At 38.6% G+C, this 23,894-nt stretch overlaps 1 protein-coding gene across 2 annotated transcripts in view; it reads left to right on the plus strand.

Moving 5' to 3' along the window:
• Positions 1-23,894, plus strand: part of cntn4 (contactin 4) — a 211,960-nt gene that overhangs the window by 57,475 nt on the left and 130,591 nt on the right. For both annotated transcript variants that reach the window (XM_058632553.1, XM_058632554.1), the window contains exons 3-4: positions 4,439-4,571; positions 17,551-17,726. In XM_058632553.1, coding sequence (XP_058488536.1) covers positions 4,439-4,571; positions 17,551-17,726 — 309 coding nt within the window. The remainder of the gene's footprint in view (positions 1-4,438; positions 4,572-17,550; positions 17,727-23,894) is intronic.

Below are 23,894 nucleotides of genomic sequence, written 5' to 3' on the forward strand. Positions count from 1 at the left end.
CCAACTTCTCCAATAGATGTTGCTCAATTCTGCACACTGTTCCTTTTATATCACAAAATGCATTGCAAACTTTTTTTTTTTTTGGTTGTATCCCTCTCAAGACTTTTACAGACAGCGTGCATGTGAGACATTTAAATGAATGCTGTGTTCAGTTTTGCATATAAAAAGAATAGCTTAGTCTTATACTAAAATTAGCATGAGATTTGAATGCTACTTGAGGATTGGAAGCAAAACCCTGATGCTGTAAAAATGTGAGGTGTGCAGGGAGACATTTTCTAGAATTAGATTGCCTACTGAGCAACTCTTTGAATCATGCATAACCCCGTGCATGTCGTTATGTACAGCTATATGCAGAGGCTCTGCTACTCATCGTTTGAGGAAAAAAATAATAATGTTCCAAATGTAATGTGGAGGCAGACTCCACCCTTTGCTTGGCCTTGGTATAGTTAAGATGGTGTAACAAGGTTTAGCAGAATCGACCAATCAGTGTTTTTTGTTCAATGACTGTGTGTAGGTCGAAGTTTTAGCCTAATAGAGGTGATAAAGAAAAGGTCAGAGGATTTAAATGTCAGGTTTCCTCCCCAGAGCGAATCAAAAATCAGCAGCACATTTTTACAGGAATCCTATTATTACATGTGGACTGAGCTTGTCAAGCACCAAAGACTTTGTCAATAGGACATTTCTGATCTGACAGCAGTGTTGTATGAAGGGTCACTGGGTGAACTAAATCATTCGACACTATCAATCTCAAGCGTCAGACATCTGAGTTCAGAGATATGTCCAGCTATTCTGTAGTCCAAGGTTGACTAAGGTGTATGAAGAGAACCAAAAAAACACCCCCTCGTAAAAAATAAATACGTAAATATAGGCATATAATTTATCCTATATTTTGACTGTTCATATTTTTCTCTTATTAAATATACAGTAGGTGCTTTCCTTAGTGCTGCTTTGCCAATTTGAATTTCCTCTATGAGGGAATCCATAAAAACGCATCTTATCTTATTTTATCTTACCGAAAGGAAAATAAAGTAGTCAAATAATCTTTACACTGACTTCAAAACTGAAATTTGAGTAAACGCTGAAAAGAAAACAATAACACTATTTGATAATTGAATACAATCTGAAGACCTCATGCCCTGCTTTCGAAAAGCTTACATTTATTTTTTTCACTTTGACATACAAGGAAAGTTAAGGGCAACGGCAAAAAAAAAAAAAAAAAAAAGACTTCCTGGTTATAATATATTAATGCCATCATCCGGCTTCAACTCATCAGCCACATCATAAAGACCAGTTGTGGGTGATCGATGTTTATGGAGTTTCATGTTGCATAATTTATACATACTGTATGTATGTAAAAAAAAAAATATCCCTATGCATTTTTCTGAAATATGTAGTGAGGTCAACAACTCAAGTCATAAATGACCTGTAGCTGTATGTTTGTACAATATATAACTTGTTTTCTCCCACATAATCTTTGCAAAACTTGCCTTCATGTTCATTTATCTTTAACTTTGACTGAAATAGTCATATTGAATAGTATTTATGAAGCAGCTGATTGTTTCTCTTCATTTCATACTGTACATATGCAGATATAACCGACATCGCCACCCTTTATCAGACTTGTTTCTGTCCTGTTCATGGGTTCATTGTCTAATTTCCCATTAATATACAGTGAAATCCAGACAAAAAGAAACACGTCAGCGCCTTTGTTGTTTTTTTGTTGCCTACAGCTACAGTTTTCATGGATGTTCTTGCAAATATGTCTGCCAGTTGAATTTAAAGTTGGCACCATTTGAAATAAAATACAACTATGCATACTTGAAATCCGTGATATGTGCTGCAACTTCCTGCAATGAGGCAGTCGGCAACCTCACACTTGCATGGCTTTCTATTGGCTGTGGAATTTTGATAGGGTTATTTCATGAAAATCCAAGACCCTGAGAGCTGAGAGAAGTTTTGGAATCGCACAAAAGCAGTCGGAGAGCGAGGAGAAGGAGTCAGGTGTGGGGGACATTTGTGCAGCAACAGAATATCTGACTGAACACAGGCAAACAGTTCAGAGCCACAGCAGAGCACATTTGCACATGAGGGGGCTATTCGGGGGAAGGCAGGGTTTTCACGGAAAGCTGTCCAAAACATGAATGTAAAATGAGGAAAATAATGGTCTTGATTTACACCATTTCAGACCATGACTCAGCTGTATAACACAACCTGTGGGACTACCCATCTTCCACAGTAGGCTGAGATACAATACTATACTCATACATACATATATACAGCTACTATCCTCATGTCACTAAATATTAATCTGCCCATTTCAGTGTAGACTGCTGAAACATACACAACTATGTCTTTCGCTCCATTTCCTTTACACTATACATTCATATTAAATCTTGTTAGTTTCATTTGGCAGTTATTTTAATAATATTGAAAGGTTTAAAGGCATCAAATTGCAATGATGTCTAACTCAATACATTTTAAGAAAAGACAAAATACTTTTGAAGGAAAATGTGGTATTTGCATTGCTTTAAATAATCACTTTCAAGGCGATGGAAAAAAAATACTTATTATTATAATGTACTGTATTTATGGACAGACAGATAGGTGGAAATATAGACTGATAGACGTTACCATCAATAGACATGGAAATAAGGTCAGATAGATGGATGAAAGATAGATCAATTAGAATAAAGATTGTTAAAATATGCTTTCCACTGTGAATCACTCTGCATACAAATGATTATAATATCAACACAAACAGCAGGCAGAAATGGTCTAGTGTGCTCATTGCAGCAGTGGAATAACCTCAGTCTACTTAGAAACACTTAAATGCCCGAGGTCTTCTGGTGATCATAATAATTCTGTGGATCGGCAACAACTTCCCCATGTTATGCACCTGCCTTTTGGTGTTCCGCCCACCTCTGTTTTTGAGAATTAGGCACTCACTTTCCAAACTGCAGCCCCACAAGATCCATCTCCACCTCCCTGTTGTTTTCTCTTGTGTCTTTGCATAACTTTTGAATCCTCCACCATGCATGCGTGTATAGCACATACATGTTGACATATGTCATAAACTACATGTACAACAAGCAACACATTGTACATCTTGAGCAAGATAAACTCACTGATTTTTTTTTGTTATATTTTAGTAACACCTCTCTTTAACAGCTGGGTATTTTGTTACATGTACACTTTATGTGTTGCTCCAGTTATAAACAAAAGAGGAAAAAAATGTTTTTTTTGGATGCACCTTTGAAGTACTGTATAAAAAAAACAATAGAGCCAGACCTTTAAAGACATGCTTTTTACCTCCTCTTCTAATTTTTGTTTGTGCTCTCTTTCTTGCCTCTGTACTGGTGTCAGCTTTGGCTGATGGGATGATTCCAGGTCTTTATATGTCAGTCCCTATATGCCAAAACAATGTCTCATTTTCACATTTGAGGATATTTCTTTAAATTATTGCAGTCAAGGATTAACTTTTTCAATTGTGTCACTTTCATCTGTGACACAGTTGAAAAAGAAATCAAGATTTCAGTTATGACTAAATATATAGCATAATGGAGGTCAATATCACTTTTGACATCCGTGGTGTTCTGGAAAAGATTATATGGTCATGACTGAATCGAGTTTGTAATCTTATCGGCAGCAATTTCACTCATCTGGGATCTAGTACTGACACACAGCAGAAATAAATGTTTTGGTTTGCCTGGTCTGCACATCGTGAACACAGTGAAAATGATCTTTGAATACAGCTTCAGTGGTCAGCGATGTCACAAATATCTGCAACACTTTTTGTCCCAGTTTCAAAGTAAAAGCACTCTAGACCGTTTCTTTTTTCAAAAAGGCTTTTATTGTGAATATTCACAGAATTGTAGAGTCCCTTCTTTAGTCAAATATTGAGATTTTTATATCAAATGTATTGCCATTTCACAAAGATGAGATGCAGCCTATGTACCACCATGTACTGCACACACACACACAAGAGTAACCTTGAGTTATTGGCTGCTTTTATGGAGAAAGTGAGACCTATGTTTCACCAACTAAGAGCTCTAACCACATGAAAGCAGCTGATTACAGCCCTGCATGGACACGTAATCCTGCCGGAGCTGGACAAATTAATAAATAAGTGAACAAATAAAAGCATCTTGACAGAAGTTAATGAAGGCCTTTGTTCAGACAGCTGTTCAACATCAGTCAGCTTCTATCTCCTGTTACCACCTAAATAGCTGGCGCAGTCAAGCCTCACTTTAAAACGTTTGTCCCTGTGCCACGGTGTCATGACAGGCTGTTCAAATTTGATATGTTTGGTCTGCTTGTGGTAACACTTAACGCGGCATCACCCTATTTCTGCCACTGACTAATTGGCTGTTTTACAAATAGGGCTCTGTGTGGCTTTGTACTCAGTGGCTGCATTGTCTGTCTTTGTGTCCTCCTACAGAGAGCAGTGTCCTGCAGAGTCCTGTCTTCACCAAGCAGCCCGGGAGCATTGTGTATCCCGTGGAAAATCTGGAGAGGACCAGGGAAGTGGTGTTCAGCTGCGAAGCCCAAGGAAGCCCACCTCCCGTGTACCAGTGAGTGTGTGACTGTGGCGCTGCATCTGTTGTAGCAACCCTACCCTCAGCCCCCTGCACATTTTCTCCTCTCCACTGATTCTGCTGGCTTTTATGCAGCTGACAATGTCAACACCCTTCAGTTTCAAACAAACAATCCCTGGCACATGACATCATCTTGCCTTCCAATCATCTTGTTTTTGGCAGCTCTGAATGCCAATAAGAGAGAACTGTTCCGTTCCCTCGAATCCTGTTGTGTAGTTTTTACCAACTGAGTCAATAAAGCTTCTTTCACATTAAAATTAGCAAGTGAACTCGCCTCAGAAAGGCAATTATCACTATTAACCAACATTACCAGTGGTTTGTCTTCCAAAGACGTGAATCAGTATGAACACATTTCTTTTTTTTTAAGACACGCAAAGCAGCTGTGAGGGAAATGTGTTGCTCATAATTCATTGTCTTTGTTTTGATTTTTCTTGGTTTAATTCTTCTTAATTTAGTGAGGCAGGTCGTCTCTGCAGCTCCCAGGTTTTAGTTGCTTAGTAACAATGGACGTGGCAGAAGTGGGACCCTTTAGCGCCTTGGTTAAAAACACCTCCGGCATCTTCCCATTATTTTTCATGTGTTTTAAGGGACTGCATGTGAACTGCCCCTGTGATCCAAGAATTATTTGACTATGAATGCTGATTAAACTGGTCGAAAACCCATTTAAACTCAGGATTAAACAGGTTATTTGGAGGCTATGTGTGGTGCCAAACTCCTCGGTTATAGTGTCACATAAAACACCGCAATAAAAAGGGTTTACCAGAATCTTTACAATATGTAATTAAATGAATGAAAATATTCAAAATAAAATCTTAAACATGATACAACCAATAATAAATGAATCCTAGGCAACTGTATTCATCAGTGTCGCAGAGCTCCATTGTCTCACCACTTCTAAATGTTCAGTGCATCATCCCATACGTGGGAACATAGTCATTTGTTTGGAGTCATTCTCAAATATACTGTCCTGCAGCTGATAATATTGAGAAGTGTGCTGAATATATATTATTCCGCAGCTGAAAGTAATCCCTTACACAGTGGTCACCAACATAGTGCCCTCAGGCACCTGATTGGCTTCACATCACATGCATGTATCCTATATGATCACTCAGTAAAATATCATCGATATCATTTATAAAAAGCTGTGATAATCGTTAGGAGTAAGCACTGGAATTAATGTGTATGCAATTGAATGCATAATATTCATCATTTAAACGGTAAATTGCATAACATTTTACTATGGTAGTCCTCTCGGTCTCAGTAAGGTTGGTGACCCCTGCCCTAACATGAGAGATTTAACTATCTGTGGAATATTCTCTTGAAACTACAGTGCCCAGCTGTTTCAGGCTTTTCTTAGGTCTATTTTATGGTTCATTTAGATCATTATTATTATTATTTTACCCAAAGCATACAATTAACAAATCATGACGTGTGTTTGTGATGTGATGTGTGGCTTGGAAATGAGAGCCAGACAACAGACAGGACAGGGAAAACTCACTGTATTAAGTTACAGACCATAATGTTGGCCGTAATAAAACATATTCTCTAATTAATGCTCATTCTGATTGCTTATAGTAGATCTTGGGCTGCCATCATTAAATGATCATTATCTTCACTAAAAGTGAAGTAGTTTATTGTTGCCAGTGGGTAACCAGTGGCATTTCAACTGAACTGAACCGAGGCAAGCTGGTGGCATTGGGCCTAATTAGGGGATTTTCAACCATGGTGTCATTGTAGTCTCTTGTACAGTACCGATCATTAAAATTAATTTCCCACAAAATTGCTGTGGAATAAGCAGCTGTTCCTGGGGGCCCCTCTCAGCTTAGGGCCCAAGGCCGTTGCCTGATTTGCCTCTATCCTGTTGCAGAACTACTGTGACTAACATGGTAATAGGGACTGCTAGTAGCTAATGCTGCTACTTTTCATTGTACAGATTCACCCAATTGTGAGGATTAAGGGCATAAAAAAAAGCAGGAATCAGGTTTTGCCCGAAACTCAATCAAAGAATTCAGTGCAGGATTTTACTCTGTTTTCAAATCCACCAACATATAGGATCAATGGCGTTGGGGTTAAGATATAACAGACATAACATCGGTAATAATACTAGGGGTGTCACGATTCTCCAAATCTTCAATTTGATTTTTGTTTTAGTTTTGATTTCAAGGTCATGATTCGATTCTCAATCTTTTTTTCTCTCTCTCTTTATTTTAGCACAGATGGGTTGTGCTTTGAGTTTAGTCTAGGATCATTGGTTTTATGTCATTTCATTTTGTAATTCCCATTTTGATTGTCTACATGGAGTGATATAATGTCCATCATTTGCTTGCAATGTACCACCCTAAGGCATCATTGTCAAATTTAAATAATTTATTAGCAATATGAATACAACAATAAGCTGTCAGTTGGAAACTAACTGTAAAAAGAAGAGGTCATGGAGAGTCATGTGGCTCTGTGATGCTCTGAAGGTCCAGCAATCTGTTAAATGCAGGGTTTTCTACCACTGAATAAGGTCGCATGTCAAACACACCTGTACCGCTAGTTATCACTTTAGTGTGTGAGTAGAATTTTAAGGTTTTGCTCCAAATGTGGGCGGAAGAGTTGCCTGTGTAAATGGCATTTGGTCGATGTGTTGCCCCAAATCAACAGTTGCCATAGTTACTGTTAGTTGGCAGCAGTGTTGGGTTAGCCGGGAGGAGGTAATGTGTCGTCGCGCTACAATGGCTACAACCACAACACTGTGTTTTTCTCCCCTCTGGCACACCTGCAAGAAGCCACACTCGGGGCGCGGTTAAATCCTCGATTCCACCTTGCTTTTGAAAGTTGAGATTGTGATGTTGTTTCGATCAATATTCGATTTACAATTGAGATTGTGATGTCCGGAGTAATATTTGAGACAATGTTGAAATATCCTATTACATTTTGTTTGGTTTTTTTCTTTGGGATGAGTCAATATGATAGGATATATTAGTATCAGTATCGCTGTGATACTGTTCAAAATCACTGGATCGTATGTTAGGAAAAGAAAAACATCAAATTCCCAATTTCACTTTGCTTCATTAAGTACAGATTGTAAAACTGTGGGCTGTTTATTTTGTTTTTAGAGAGAGCAGAATATTTGTGTTCGAAATAGTTAGTAGTTAATAGTTTCTCACTCGTGGCAAATGTATCAGCACAAAGGTGTTGTTAAAAGTTTGGTAATTTAAAAGTTCCCAATAGCGACTGCATGAAACAGATATTGGCACTCAAGGTTGTGATAATAGTACCAAACATGGGATCTAAGAGAAGGGGTAGTTTTATCTTTTTTAATTCAATTTTTACGATTGTATAATATTAAGATATAAAAACATCTCCAAGAGCTCCTAAAAGTAGTTATTCATGAGTTAAGTGGTTCTCCTGAGAAGTTTCACAAGCTTAAGGGATGTTCAGTCAGCACAGTGAAAATACAATGTAAATACAGATTTGTGGCTTTGCAGCCATCTCATTGCTCAAGCTCAGTCGTGAGTTCCAACAATGAAGTGCACAACAGAGATTACTTATCTGTTCAGAATGTATTCTGATTTGAGACAGTTTAATCTCCACACACTACTTCTGCTGTAAAACTATTAAAGGGGAGCAGCTGCAGTGATGGTCAGTTCAACTCTGTTCTTTTTCTCACATATATTGAGGGATTTAATACCAACTGTGACTTCACAGTCAAAATGAAGACAAAGCAGTATCCATATTCTGACATGGCTGTTGCAATCGTGTCCTGAGATTCTGTCTTCCTTGTGTCCTGGTTGTAACCAGTGCCAGGATTTTTCTTCTTATTGCATTACCGTGAGACAGTCTTGGCTTGTTCATCCTGAGAAATCCAGCCAGAGGCAATCAGATTTATAGGACAGTATTACATGAATTGGTAACTCTTTATTTTGAATGTCCATTGTTGGCTCTCTAGTAGTATTCAACGGGTACACTTATTCAACTGATGGAGTGACGTACAATTAGCTAACTGCCAGTATTATATAAGTTGTGCTTCCGTTTTGGTCTACAGAAGTAAACATTGAATCATAGATTAGATGACAATTCTGTTGACTGACAATCAACATACTATATTACGGATACTACACTTGCATATGTAAATGTGTGTCAGGACCATCAAATTAAAGTGAAAAACAGTTGAGAACAAGTCAGTGTTGTCTGATTATTTGTGGGTTTGAGACTTTAGAATCCCAGAGAGTCAAAAATGGACTATCAAAATAAAGTGATTAATGCTATTTTGTGGTGATTTTTTTCTTCTACTCCCTGCTAAAAATGTGTGTTATGTGTAGCCGGGGAAAGCATGCTAAGCTCTGCATGCTCCCAGCATAAACATTTTGCTCCTGCAGAGTTAAAAGAGCCCTCCCCCCTTTACCTCCCGCTCGACTGGACCATCAGTCTATTGAAGGGGTGTGGTGTTTGTGTAGCGCAATTTCTGGGAAGTAAAAGTTCAAGTCAATCGTGTTTGCTCACTGAATTTGCTGGTGTGAGATTTGGAAGGATTGGTACATTTAATACTTGGGATTGAGCCAGCTTAGAGGATGACCTAATTTGCTGTTTTCTGTCAAGGTCGCTGTGCAGTCCCGTCAGAGCGGCTGCTGCCTCGGTTTGTGCTGCAACAGCTGAGTTGTGTTCAAAGTTTATTAATTGCACATCAAACGGCAAAACCTGTGACAGCTTCAGCTGCAGTGTTTACGTTAAATGCCAGGAGCAAAGATTTATGTTCAATATTGTCTGCACTAAACCCAGACAACACAACAAAACAGACGGTTTTTTTTTTTCTTTAATTGGGCGGAAATGGTTTTATAATAGCAAAATATAGCAAACAAACAAACAAAAATCAATCACATCCGCTGAAGTGGTTTGTCAAAAATCTTTTAATAGATCTGAAGTGTCTACTATAAAGTAGGATTTGTGGCTTAGTGAGGTATATTGAGTCTTAAGCCAGAGATTTCCATGTCTTAAAGGTGGCTGTCTTTTAACCTGGCAATTTCACTATAGCAATCTATCTGGTCCAAACATGGTTACACCTTCATCAGCTGGAAGTCTGGTGTAAAAAGTGCTACACTTTCACTAATCTGACTTTTTCGTCATTGTTTCAACATTCTTATGAGATCCAGTGGATGAAGTTGACAGAAAAAAAAATATCAATAATTTGCATTAATCTTAATCACATCATATGAGACTCTGCGCTCATGCTAAGGTGAACCTTATAGCCTATAATGTTGATTAGTCATCTGTCAAAATAAATTTGACCTGAAATATATTTTATACTGTATTAGCCAAAAAGGGATTTATGTAATTCATTTAGATTAATAACAGAGCTGCTTTTAGCTGGATTTATTTCAATATGGTTCTAGCCGTACGCATAATAACCCAAATGAATAACCCAATAGTGGCACTGAGAGCTGACACGTCAAACTCTTGTTGATGACCACCGTCGTCATACTGTTATCACTGACTGAGGCTTTAGGTTTTGTCAAGCCAGTTCACACAAAGAAAGAACACGCCCTCTAGACTCACTCAGTTTATACCTAATCAATCCTGTTTTACACAAATAACATTCCTAAACTAATAAAATGTCATCTTGAATTATGTTTTTTTTTAAGGATGAGCCAGTATCGAGTATCAATAAGAAAATAATAAGTTCTAATACAATCATCACATGTACGTATATGTATGACTAAGCATGTGTGCCAAATGAAAGTTGTACATCTGTCACACTGTTGGAGAATCATGTTTAGTTGGATTAAAGCTAGATGGTAAATGCATCAGCACAAATGTCTTATTGACATCTCAGTTGTCTGAAAGGGATAAAAAAAAGACATCGGAATCGGAATCACATTGGTATTGATACCGATACTTAAGTTACTTATCAGTATCGGTATCAAATATAAGTGTTCTAAACTAGCTTATGGTTGCTTTTTTTTTGCTTTGCTTTTAATAGTGACCTTGTTCCCAGCTATGGAGGGAATAAGAGAGATACTGCAATTGTCTATCAAGCCTCAGACCATAGTTCCATGCTCGTTTGACACCAAATCAGATGTTTAGTTGTAGATTGATAGACTTTTTGGATTTTTTTCATGTGAAACTCATGTGTTTTTAACTGAGAGAATGTTGCCGCTATAAGAAAAAACCACAATATTTTCCGAGCCCCAACTGCCAACAAGAGGTTACTAGTTGTCGCTAAACCTAAACACATTCATAAACAGGAATTATCTTCACCCTCATTTCCACATTTTAGCCATAAGCTCTACAAGTGGTTAAAATGTAATTGCTAAGTTTTGTAGACAAGGCTGATATAAATACACATCATCACACTTGCTTTCTTTAGGACATTTTGACACTTCATGTCCTCAAATCAGTCTAATTCTGAGTCAGAGGAAAAGATCAGCTTTTTGGCAACTGTACTTTTTGGCATCCCTGCAAGAGTCAGATGACAAGATGGATGCTGCTCTCATATCAGCCTGTTAAAAATAAGGCGACAAATGTGAAAAGTACAGCTCAGCAACACCAGTGTTATCAGTGTGAATTAGAGAATGTGTGAAAAAAATGTAGCCCACATCCAGTGCCAGCCTCTGAAGCATGATCTGATTTACACGGAACCACAATCAACTACAAAAACATTGGACAAAAATGTTTTTGTTCTTTTTGTTTTTAAAAAGGTGGCCAGCAGCTATCTGTGACTGTCCCAGCTAATAACAGAAATTACGCAGGTTTTTGCATTGCTGCCCAAAATTGAGGAAGTTATTTGCTTGTCCACTCAGGTCGTGCGTTCCCACTGGTCAAAACCCTATTTAAAGCCGTGGTGGTGAACCTCAAGGCTGTTGATTGGGCCCGCCCAAAAAATGATATTTACCAAATAAAAAAGATAAACAAAAACACATATGGCAGCAATTTTGTGTGACAAATGAAGATGATACAAATTACTAAAGTAAACAATGACAGTTTTTGTTCCCACCAAGCAGTTGCATAGACATTATGACAGAGGCACGTTAGGGTTTTTTAGTGAGCAAGCTAATAGCAAAGAAACTAAAACCTAATCCAGGAGGAGGAAGCTTTGTTGCTGCTGCTGTGGAATGGAAAAAACAATATTAAGCATTCCATGCCAACACTACATTTTGCTACTCTGCAAGAACAAAAGCCTGCTTTTAAATCTGAATATGCTGGCAAGTTTGCAAAAGCCACATTGTAATGTATTAAAATGTGAAAGTAGCTGATGTGATAGAAAAGTGACAGCACAGAAATATTAAGATGTAGAGGAATGATGAGTGAAAAGTGACAGGACACCAACCTCTATTACTTGTAATATTATTTTCCATTTTGAGAAGATTTGAACTGTGGTTTTACATCTCTGTTTGGGATGACCTGCTGCTGTGAACAGTATTTTTCAAAACTGACTCCCACAAAGACTTGTTTCCACTCAAGACTGACACACCACACCTGGTTGTAGCATCAGCTTCAGCTTTTTTTGACATCAAAGGCGAGCAGTTCCTGCCAAAACACAATTTAAGCAGTTTAGTATCATACATATAGTTAATAATTTAACATGGCCTTCAAAGGGTATTATAAAAAAACTGAAATAGCCCTTTTTAGGAAACTGCTCCAACCCTGTTTTATAGAATAACATCTTTGTGTCTAGATTTTATTGGATAACGTATGAAGACATAAGAGTACTGTATATAAATGCTTTGTTTTAAGACATTCTGCGAATTCATGCTGATAAAAGCCTTTGTGTCAAAAAGTGTTATTGGATTATCATATAGTCAGCAGGGGGTCAGCAGCAGCAACACTTTGCTCTGGGTTACTTAAACAGAGGGTAATATGTACCTTGCCTCTGTCTCAGGATAACAAATCCTTCCACCAGCACATGTGAAACACACATCAAGGTGTAATTATTTTGACTGGCACATGACTGTACCATTATAATCACAGCATCACACAATACTTCTGTCAACACTTCCAAAAGCCCTTATCAAAAATGTGCTCTGAGTGCAAAGTCTCTGCCACCACTAAAATGTTGTGCATTATCCGGATCTAGGGCTGAAAGATTTTGAATTGCTATCATTTTGACAGGAATTGTGATATGATTCGCGATGTCAGAGGGAATGGTCATTCTTACATCATTATTCTTGTTTTCATTCAAAAAACATATTTAAAATGATGACTGGGTGATATTTGTGCAGATCTGTGAGAAACAAACATGTTCTCTTCAGCCTGTAGAATAAGATGTGTATAGAATCAAGACAATAATTAATTTAAAATTAGATTTTGACAACATATTGTGGCTTTAATAAATATTGTGCCTCCTGCGATTTGAAAATTGCAGTAGGCTGTATGGCGATTTTGATCAAATTTTGTTTCATTTTTCAGCCCTATCCAGATCCACATTAAAGTTTACCTGTTCATTATTGATAGTAACACTTCACATATGCCTTTTTTTTTTTCATAATGCATTATTTCTTGAGAGACGGAGAGAAAAAGTTAAATGCTGAAGGAGATACATAATACAGACAGACATACCAGCAACATATACATTGTAAACTAGTCTGTGTCAGACAGTCTAAATTACAGTACTTTTTATACTCAACTTTTAATGCTAATTAACATTAAATTTATTTATTTTACAAGTCAAATATAACACTAATCCCAATTGTATGTGTAGGTGTAAAATTGAGTCTCACTGGAGTCTCGTCGTTGCCAGTTAATTCCACAATTCCAGACCATTGGATAAAGAGAATCAACAGCAATTAAGCCTGTAGAGACAACATGGGTGGTGTTACACTTCCCTAACATAACTTCAGCTATTTCTATGTAGGGCAGGTCATCCACCTCAGAAAAAAAGTATGTTTTTATGAACCCATTAAAGCACCAGGCTCAAGAAAAGCAACAGACCGCCACACATTCACAGCCTCATGAGCCAGATGGTGCTGTGTTATGCCACTGTCTGTGTGGCCTGTTGTTACATGATCGCATAAAGCATGTGTCTCAAAAATGGAACCGCTGGCCTGCATTCCAGCATAAATCACTGTAAATAGAATAATTAAATAATCTAGTTAACGTGTTTGATGTGATCTGTTGCTCCAGACGTGGATATCCACAATTTCTGGAATACAAAGTTCCTCCCATGCTGCTTCCTCTCTTTGTTGCACTGCTGTTGTCAATTTATTTGATGTTTCAATGTTTCATATTTGAATATCTGTCACTTAGCGGCTTTAACGCTGTTACCTAATTGGCTTAAAGCAGCAAGGGTTACCAAAGGGAATTCAATTTGTCTCAGAAGAGCAATGGCATCGTTGCGTTTGCAGTTACCTTTAAGGACCACTATTTTTAACAACTACATACACACGCACAACGTGGCAAGTCATCGGAATTCACACTATCTTCCACTATTTGGGGTGAATTATTTGCCCTTTTCAGCATGAGACGTGAATGCAGACTCCATTTTCTAGGCTCAATTAAGCTGTTCAAGTCTAATGTTTCGGAAAGGCACAGATTAAGATAACGAATCTTCTGTCAGAAGAAACCTTTTTCAAAAATATTTTCAAACTGTCACCTGATTAAACCTGTTTCAATTTGGAGTTTCTGTGGGGCAATTACGACCGTGAAAAGGCTGTATTCATTATTGATGGGATCCACTTTGAGAAAGGGAAAAAGGCACTTTCTTTGCCCAATACTGAGGTTTGGACCAACACTTCTCTTCATCCCTCGGTCCATTCTGCATTTTTCATTCAAGTCCAAGTAGCTCCTTGAATGTAAAAAATTTATGCTGATTTTTTTTTTTTTTTTTTTCTACTGTGCTGCAAATGAATCGCTGCTGTGGTCCTGTGAGACGGCAGCCTGTGTGTAGCCCCCTGCGCCCCTCCCCCCCAGGCTTTTCTCTATTGTATGTAGCAATAAGGCTCCAGAGAGAGTGTGCACTTACTTATGACTGAACTGGAGAAAGGCCATGAAAGACCATTGTGCGGCACATTTTGTCTATTAAAAGAAAAAAGTCTGTAGAGGCAGTTTGTGAGTGCGGCAGCGTCCAACCCACAAACATCCTGCTGTTCTGGAGACACTTCAGTCTGTGGGTAGGCGGGCAAGTAACACACTCTGACATTGTGTTTCATGTAATCAGCTCCTACTCGTGTATTATAGTATTCTGCACTGACTACAGTGGCCACAACATTGTACAGGGTTGATTTTGATCAGCAAAATAAGTAAATTGGTCTTATCGTACGCAGTATTATGTTATAAAAGATGTTACGCAGGATGAAAGTACCACAGTGATAACACAACAGGCACAGTCTTATGCCTCGAAGGCACCAAATTGGCACAACAAGAGGTGTTAAGATAGCGGCTCACAAAACAGCTTTTCACAACTTGCTTTTCTGTACAAAAGGGCTTTTTTCCCCCTCTACATCAAAGCTGCTTTCTTTACCAAGTAAAACAATCCACTGTTTTCTCCAGCTGAGCCTGAAATTGTTGAGTGAAAATTAAAAGTTAAAAAAAAAAATCAAAGCAGAAGGGAGTTCAAAACTTCTCCTTAAAGAAATAATCAACTGCCAAATTGCTTTGGGCCCTAATCAGATTTGCATTAAATAAGGGACAAAATCCTCTGTTCATGCTCTCTATGTTTCCATGCACAGTTAAGTGTAGCAACCATTGTAGCTTGATTGCGCCATTTAGTAGAACTACTGTCTACTGTCCCCGTATACAAGCACTGGTAAGGAATCAGTTTATTTAAGTGTCTGACTCACATAGATGGCAGTTTGCCCTCTTTCAGCAGGTCAGTGTTAGGCGGCAATTGTCCTGTTGACCTATTATGTCACAAAACAAGGCGCTTCTGAGCAGCCATTAACTTCAAAATATTTCATTCTTTAAGCTGACAGAGCATTCATTCTGTCTCTAGGGATGCAACAATTAAATTGTCTGAGGAAAAACAAACATGGTTTTATGATTATAATTGATTGTGGGGTTTTTTCGACATTACACTGCAATTAAATCACAATAAAACAGTGTTAATTATAGCTTTTTTACTGCGTTGTCTCTATAGTGGATGACATCTGCTTTTGTATGTTCTGTTTACTCTTAACCACCTATGTTGACTGTAAGTGACACTTCAGCTTAGTGTACTACCTTCATTTGATTACGTGCAGTTGGATGGTGATGTTGAACATGTTGCAATCAATTCTATCCTGTAGTAGCGACCGTTTTTCAGTTTGGATATGACCGTCTTCTCAAACAACCCCCTGACTTAAGATCTTTATGATATTCCTGGGTGAAACAATGCCATGCAGCCTATATTCAATGTTAGGTGGCAAGTGTGTGGTCCATTGTTCCACGTACAGCTGGTATGTGTCATTTTCCTTACTGTGTCACTGTAAAATAGAAAACACTGTGCTAGAATCTCTGTTCTGAGAGTGTGACCAGAAACACTTTGTGAAGTCGAGCCTTTCTGGTTGCAAAACCATAACATTTAAAACCATGGTTAATAGTGAAATCACTTAATATTTAAATGCCTACCCTTGACTTTGCTGTTGTCTTCCTCCTCTGCATGTTGGTTTCTTCTATTAAAGCCCTTGGGTGGTAACTGTGTAACATACACACAGCACCAGTTTCAATAAGTCCAGATGAATTCAACTCCCAGTTGACTTGATTTAGTACAATTTTAGTTGGACTAAAATGTTCTTTAAAAGTTTGGTTTCAACTGGGCTAACACAAAAAAACACTTTTTTTCCTCATGTCATTAAAGGTGACATAGAATGCTTGTATCACACATATATGTTAGTTATGGAGGTCTACTTACATATATTAACTTGTTTTCATGGTTAAAATCCTCCTAATCGCTGCAAACGAGCCGATCAAAATATCTCCTCACTGACGCTCTCGTCAGCCGCGCTGTTTCAGACCAAACAGTTGTTGTGATTGGCCAGCCAACGAGAGCTTTCCCACAGTCCTGTGATTGGCCAGGTACCTGGAAGTGACGTAATAGATAGGCCAGCTCTCAGATACACAGCTCCCCCTCTGGCACGGGGGATGCTCTGCATCTCAGCAGCTACAACGAGAGTAGTTCTTCTTCTTCTTCTGCGGTTGAATGTACGCAACCGGATGTGCCCGGACTAGTGCCCGCACCGGGAGGCGCTACGGTGGTGAGGATTTCTGATGACGACATCAAATTAAGGAAGTGTCGATCCGCTTCGCAGAGCCCAGGAAAACAATACAACACTATTTTCTCAGCAGTGGCTGAACTGTTTGTTCTGAAACTTTAGGGTTTCATAAACGAGGTAATGACGCAGATACACACACAAACGCAGCGTTATTTGGAGCTTCCGGTCTATGTGGGCTTTAAATATAGTGATTGGCTAGAGCAACCGTCTAAGCTCTTCTTTTTTGTCCCAGGCTGAAAGTAAGTTATGCCTTGGCTGTGTTTTTTTCCGATTTTCCTCCCACCTGTGTTTCGTTCTAATAAGGTGCATCTGTGTGAAAAGATAGGATAGTCTGTTGCCATTTTTAGGTGAATTATACCCTTCGCTGATCACCCCTTACGCCAATGATAATCATATGACTGGAATGCATGAGCCTCTGAAGGCACAGTTGCAGGCATTAGTTTTAATTGTTGCGCCATCGTGATAAAGCAGCATGTTTATGCACTTTGACTGGGTTCTGGCAAGATGGATGGCCTGCAATGCTATCTATTCCCAGGGAGTCAAGTCCTTGGCACCATGGAGGTTCAGTGCTGCTTAGATTAACACTAAGCTGGAGGGCATGATTTCAGGGCCCACTCCACTTTTTATTTCTTTCTCGCAGAAAAACAATCAAATACACCGATCATGCTCCTCTTCTTGTAGTCTGAAAAGCTTCCGTCAACCGGCTTTACACTCAACAGACGATATTACATTTCCTCATTTACACGTTAGACTGTCTCCATTCATGTAATTTTGTTTTTTTTCTTCAGGTGGAAACTGAATGGCACAGAAGTCAGCCCCAAATCTGGAGCTCACTACAGCCTCTCTGGAGGAAACCTCAGAATTAACCATCTAAACAAAGACCAAGATGCAGGAACGTATCAGTGCCTCGCCTCCAACTCTTTTGGGACCATCGTCAGCAGGGAGGCCAGTCTAACCTTCGCATGTGAGTCTCAATTTATTTTTTCTGTCTCTCTCTCTGTAGGCACATTTGTGTGTGAAAAAAGCAGCTGCTAGAGTTACACCTGTTTTCTGCAGAATCGTTTTACTTCTGGTTTCATCGGGAGGTATTAGCTCCCTATGAGTCATCAGTGCAAATCAAACATGAACATAAAAATAAAATTTAAAAAAAAGACGAAAACCTAAATCAATGTTTATCAATGCTACTGATTGATATTTTTGCTGCTGGCTGTTGATGTGATTATTCTGTCTCTGTTTAGTCTTTCAACTTATTTCAAATTATTAGTATTAGTATTAGTTCTTCATCTGAAAATGGACTCTGTCAAACAATAGTGTAAGACCTGACTGAGGGAGTGTTTGTGTGTATACAGCAGCAGCGCAGTGCTGGGTAGAGACAAGAAGACTGCTCAACCACCAGGTTGTCTCATTGGCATTAAACACAGAGTCATATGTAGCTAAGTTGACAATGGTTTTGTTGTTTATATGTAAGTGATGCACTGTGGCCATGTCTTGGATATGCGTCTGACACATACTGAAGTTACATGAATGGACAAACAAATTGGATATGAGTCACGTCAGCCTGGTAATGTGAACTTTCCCCAGATGAGTAATAGGGCTGCTCTGTAAGTATTGAATGTGTGAATAAGCAACAGTTCATTAACTAAATCTCACTAAATGAACACCCGGTTTCTAAATCTAAATCTTCCTCAATTTGACAAACCAACTGAGAATTTCCACCTGATTCTTCCTTCAGCTTGGCAGAGTATTTTAGTGCCTTCCAGCTCATTGTTTAGTTTATATGGCCTGAAACTCTGGTCTCTCATCTACCTCATTCCCAGATAAACACCACCAGACATCACACAGACAGTGTCAGCAATGTGCTGGAAAAAAAAAAAGAAGCTGTTTACCAGTTAAGAGCCAGATATTTCCCTCAGGAGTAAGTGGAGAGTAACAATGCAGCTAAAACAAAGTGAGAAATGCATTCATCAGTTTGCCACAAACACGACTCACTGAATGTCAGGGTCTGCAGGATATGATTTGAATGTACAAGATATTTGTCTATATTGTAACATTGCGTACATCAGTTTTAAAGGCTGGAAAAAAAATACTGCATATTTTTTTTATATAAATTATACAATCTTTTATGGGCTCTGTGAGTTTCCGACCAGTGTTGGTAAGTTCCTTCAAAAATCTAATATATTTCATATTACGGGTGTATAAGTTAGTTATATTACAATTAGTACTGGGCAGGATACTGGTTCCTGCTGAAAAACTGTGTTTATTTTTTTATAATGTGACTTTTTCATATGCTAATCATGCAGGTTCAGGTACTTTCACATTATCTTCAACTTCTGGACCCAATATCCATTTTTATATCCACTATTACATTAGCAACTCAGCCTCTAGTTGCTCTAAATGGAGCTATTTTGCCTAGTTTCTATAGTGCTGGGTAGTCCATAAGATGTTATGTGCTGATTATATTTTTCTATAGCTATAACTGCCATCCAAAAGCAATGTACTAGATGTATAAAACTGGAAGATCTAAAGTAAAAGTGCCTCATAATTGTGTACTCCTCTGCACTTCCAAAAGCCTTGGGTGGCAGTTTCTTAGTGATATTTAACGTTATTAACAGTTCTATTTTCACATAACCGTTCAATAACCATACCAAAATGCAATGTCAGCACTACTACTTTCATGGATTAATGTTTTTAATGACTATTTTTTTTTAGCGATTTCTGATCATTGCCATCATAAGACTATTGTACAGATTAGTCTATTAACTTACAGCGTCTGGACTTCATATTCCTGAAGTCAATAAGCATCTACTGCACGTGGCAGTTATCGGACAAGCATAAATGACGACATTAACAGCGACCGAGTGATCGGCGACTCAGATTAGATTCTGAGCTTTCGCGTTTGGAAGAAGAGGCCACCAATATGTCTCAGGTCATTTGTTTCGGTGCCCTGGACGAGTGGGGAGTCAATCCCACAATGAGGTTCTGCTGGTGGATTTCTAAAACGATAAGATGACAGATCAATCAATTGTTAGGCCCTGACCTTATACAGCCTTCAGTTGTCACAGAGTGGGGATGTGCATGTATGACCACATGTCATCTATCTTCTTTATTACTCTTGGTGTAGCTTAATTAACTCTGCACCGTGATTGAATGGTGAAGGTTCAAGCGAATAATTCAAAGGTCAACTGGTATTACTGGAAAGTGTCATGTAATTCTTCATAGAAATTTAAAGGGAATGGAATCAATGAGTTTTTTCCGCTGCTGCAGGGAGTCAGGAGGAGATATTATATTTCGGTGACACACACTTCCAAAACACACACTTTGGCCCTCATCGATCAAACGTACGTACACTAAAAAAGTACGTCACTTTTTTTTTAAAAGATTGGTATGGACTCGCAGTGCAGTCCATACGACTTACGGCTGCGTCAAATAAATGTTATTAGTGCCCGTTCACAAAGAGGTTCCCAGGCTTAATGTTAAGTTAGATATTGTATGCACAATGTTGAATTTTATTAGTGTTAAAAATAATGATGATGATGATAACAATAATACTAATGCTAAAATGTTATCTTAAGGTGAAGGATTCATTTCAGTTGGTGGTCACCTGTGGAGCTACAGGCCTGGTTAAAATCTGTTCTGTATACTGTACATCTAAAAAGGGTTGTTCTAATCATAAATTCAAAATATTCAAACTCTGGAGACATGCCTTTCTTACAAATTTATCAGTATCTGGCTCAGATACAGGTGAGTCACTTGTGCCCAAGACATCCTCAGCGCCGCCTCAGTCTGAGTCGGTGACTGGACTTTTCACCATTGCTATTGACACAGCGGTGATTACTCTCCACACTTTTGATTTCTGACTTCCTTTGATCTCACTTTTCAGGCTGCCAAACAGAAATTTCCCGCAGAAGCTCCTCTTCTTGGTTGTATTCCTCATCTCAGTGTCATAAACTCAAGGGGCCAGGTGTCTAAACCATGAATATATATAGGTGTGGTATCCAAATTACAATAATTCATCAATTTATCAAAGCCTGTTCAGGCGTGACATATGCACGTTTCATGAATCACACGTGATGACGGTGGCATATTTTTTGCACCTGAATCTGCTCTTGTTTCTTTGCGCACATGTTGTGTTCCATTATATGTCATTTATATTCTCCCCTTTGAAAGTCCTGACCTTTTGGTGATAATTAGCTTTGCACATTATTTGGTTGTGATATTATTTGGTTGGTTTGTCAAAAGACAGACATTGAGCCTATTCAAGGCCTGAGATAATTACAGCTTGTCGGAGGAAGAATGGTAGTAATTATCTGTGGCTAGAAAAGTATAAATCTCTATACACTTCAAAGTGATAGCAAGACTTTTACAGATTTTATCTTAGATTTAAATGTGCCCTGTTTGATGGGTATCTTACTTTCTCTTGTGTATTTCATGTTAGAGCAGGTGGAAAGAACATCTGAAAGAGGATTTGTTTGTAGCATGAAGGAATGGCATGGTAAATGTAGGATATACAGCTGTATTTGTTGGACAGTTTGTAATTTACATCTTATCTCGAGGATATTGTGATTCTTGATGTACAAACAGAAGAAACTAGACGGTTTATGTCTGGTTCGTGTTGAATGCTTTGAGTGATACAAACAAAAACAGTGACAGCAAGTTTTGTCTGTCTTGGTTGACAACGACTACAGTGCTCCGCTGCTTTAGGAAATTGTGATTTGTTAATTGAAAGTATGTAAATCTGCGATAAGAGCTCCAGAGTGACTCAACAGGAAGTTGTCAAATTGTAACATGGTCCATTGGACCATTCATTGTGGTTTGTTGACAGCAACAAATATTCATGTTTTACCCGTTCAACGAGATCAATAGTCCCATTTGTTGTTGGTCCCATTTGTTGTTGGTGAAATGATGCTCAATATGTGCCTGTTTTTGTGATGTGTGTTGGGGTGGGGGGTGCAAGATAGCCTGTTGCCTTAACATTAATCAACACACAACTAATTAGTTTGAAAATTATAAATAAATCTATTTTTAGGTTCTCTGTCAGCACTGGACCACCTCTCTTATAACTGAGTCAAGTCAGAATGTCTGCTAATGTTTTCTAACCTACAGACATAATTTAAATTAATGCTGATCACTTGGAAAAAAAATTGCACAATTAGCCGGGTCAAGACGTTTGACTTTTTAGAACTTAATAACATGTGTTGAATGTCCAAAAATTGTCAAAAGTTGTGTTAAATAGAGCGAATAATTTCCCATTAATTAAATGTGATATCTGTTTTTAGGGATGAGTTCCACGGCACAACAAGGGCGTAGTCTGTTCACTGCCTCCTCAGCTTGTTGCCTACACATTACAACATTACACATTCTGTGTAGAAGACACACTGTACAATAAAATAAACACAGTTCTTCTACCAAAATCCCATCTTCTGGTCAACACCCAGAAGATCGTTTCGTTTACATGCTCCACGATGCCTTCAAGGTTATTCCTCGAAATTGGCGGGAGTCCAAACACTTCAGCATTCCTCTCGGTGTCACAAACTTTTGATGGATGATGCTCGTCCTCACAGCGGTTGTGGCTGTCTACCTCCTGAGGCAAGGATAACGGATGGGCACTGGGCGCCCCCACTCAATACTCACTGCCCTTGATTAGTATGTCTATTGATCCTATATCAGTGATTATGTAAAAGATGTACACCCATAATTCATACTGATGAAAACCTGTATATTCAATATCAGAATTACTGTGTGGCACTGAGGAGGGCTGAGCTTTCAATTCACTTTCTGAGACGCCACTGCATGACCGCAGATATCAACAATGTACTCACAAAAGAAAAGAAAAAAAGATATTGGAAAGGAAAAGTTGCACTGAAACTTATCCTGTATAGTGTGGGAGTTTATATCCAGCTCCTGATATAGTGTTAAATTGCTGTTTGACAACAGCAATTGTCGTATTTTTACAAAGAATAGCGGGATGAATATTCCTCATGTCACTACAACAGGCCTGAAAGCCTTTAGGGAGAAGATGACTACCTCATTTAAATGCAAACAAATCCTCCTGACTCCTCTCATCTGTTTTGATAATGTGGAGTGAGTATATTGACTTAGTTAATGAGGTGTAAATAGCTAATGGGAGTACTCTGGCGTTTACTTTTTATCTGCAGTACACTATCAAGCTATCACTCCTGAGAACCTGCTCTAAGGCGGTAGAACATTCCCAGGACTTAATGTGTCCACGCTTTCTGAGGTATGAAAATAAAATGGGAACTGTGTCCGTGTCCCCATTCAGTACATGGTATCAACATTGATCCTGAGTGATCTGATCTCATGTGGATAGCACTAAGTATGACTGTTGACTGTTCACATCTCCTATGACCACATTAGCTCCCTTATTTGTTTGAGTTTTTGCAACAGCATTATAGTAATGAGTCTGACCGTACTGATGTGTCTGCTATCAGCGTGTTTGTCAGGGTGTGTGTCCGTTTACTTGGATTTTTGGTGTACGATCTGTGTATCTATGACCAAAACCTGGGCCTAATGAGGCAGGACCACATTTTCCGAGGAGCTGGTACGTTTAGGCCTAAGATTTGAATTGTGGTTAGGTTAAGGTTAGGGTGTGTGCTCATGGGGCTCTAACATGAAATACATTTTAACCATTAGACAAAAGACTTCATACGGTAACCAATGTCAATACTGTGGCAGTGGCTCCAAATAAATAAAAATGTGGGCATTAATTAGTGTAAAAACTGCTGTTAATCAGACAAAGTCAGCTGAGGAGGTGGTGTCTAATCCATCCTGAGGGAGGATTTTATTCATGCAGCTAAGGAATGTGGACACGTGTCCTCAAACAACCTGAATGTAAGAGCTGAGGATGCATTCAGGACAGATTAGTTGGGTTCATAGTGGTACTTAGTGGTGTGGTGTGGACATGACTGGATCACTAAAGATAGATGTTAATACCAAGTCTAAATGTAGTCCTTGTAATCGGATCTCATTTAGCCATAGTGTATGCTAATACACATGGATCCAGGGATCTTGGAACAAATTGGAAAAGCAGGCAATTGTCTAGGACCTGAGCTAAATGTGAGTCCCTGAACATGGCGAAGAACCTTAAGCTGTGTTGAAGTGAATACACTGCAGG

The sequence above is a fragment of the Solea solea genome, chromosome 6 (genome assembly GCF_958295425.1).
Source record: "Solea solea chromosome 6, fSolSol10.1, whole genome shotgun sequence".
NCBI classification, from domain to species: Eukaryota; Metazoa; Chordata; class Actinopteri; order Pleuronectiformes; family Soleidae; genus Solea; species Solea solea.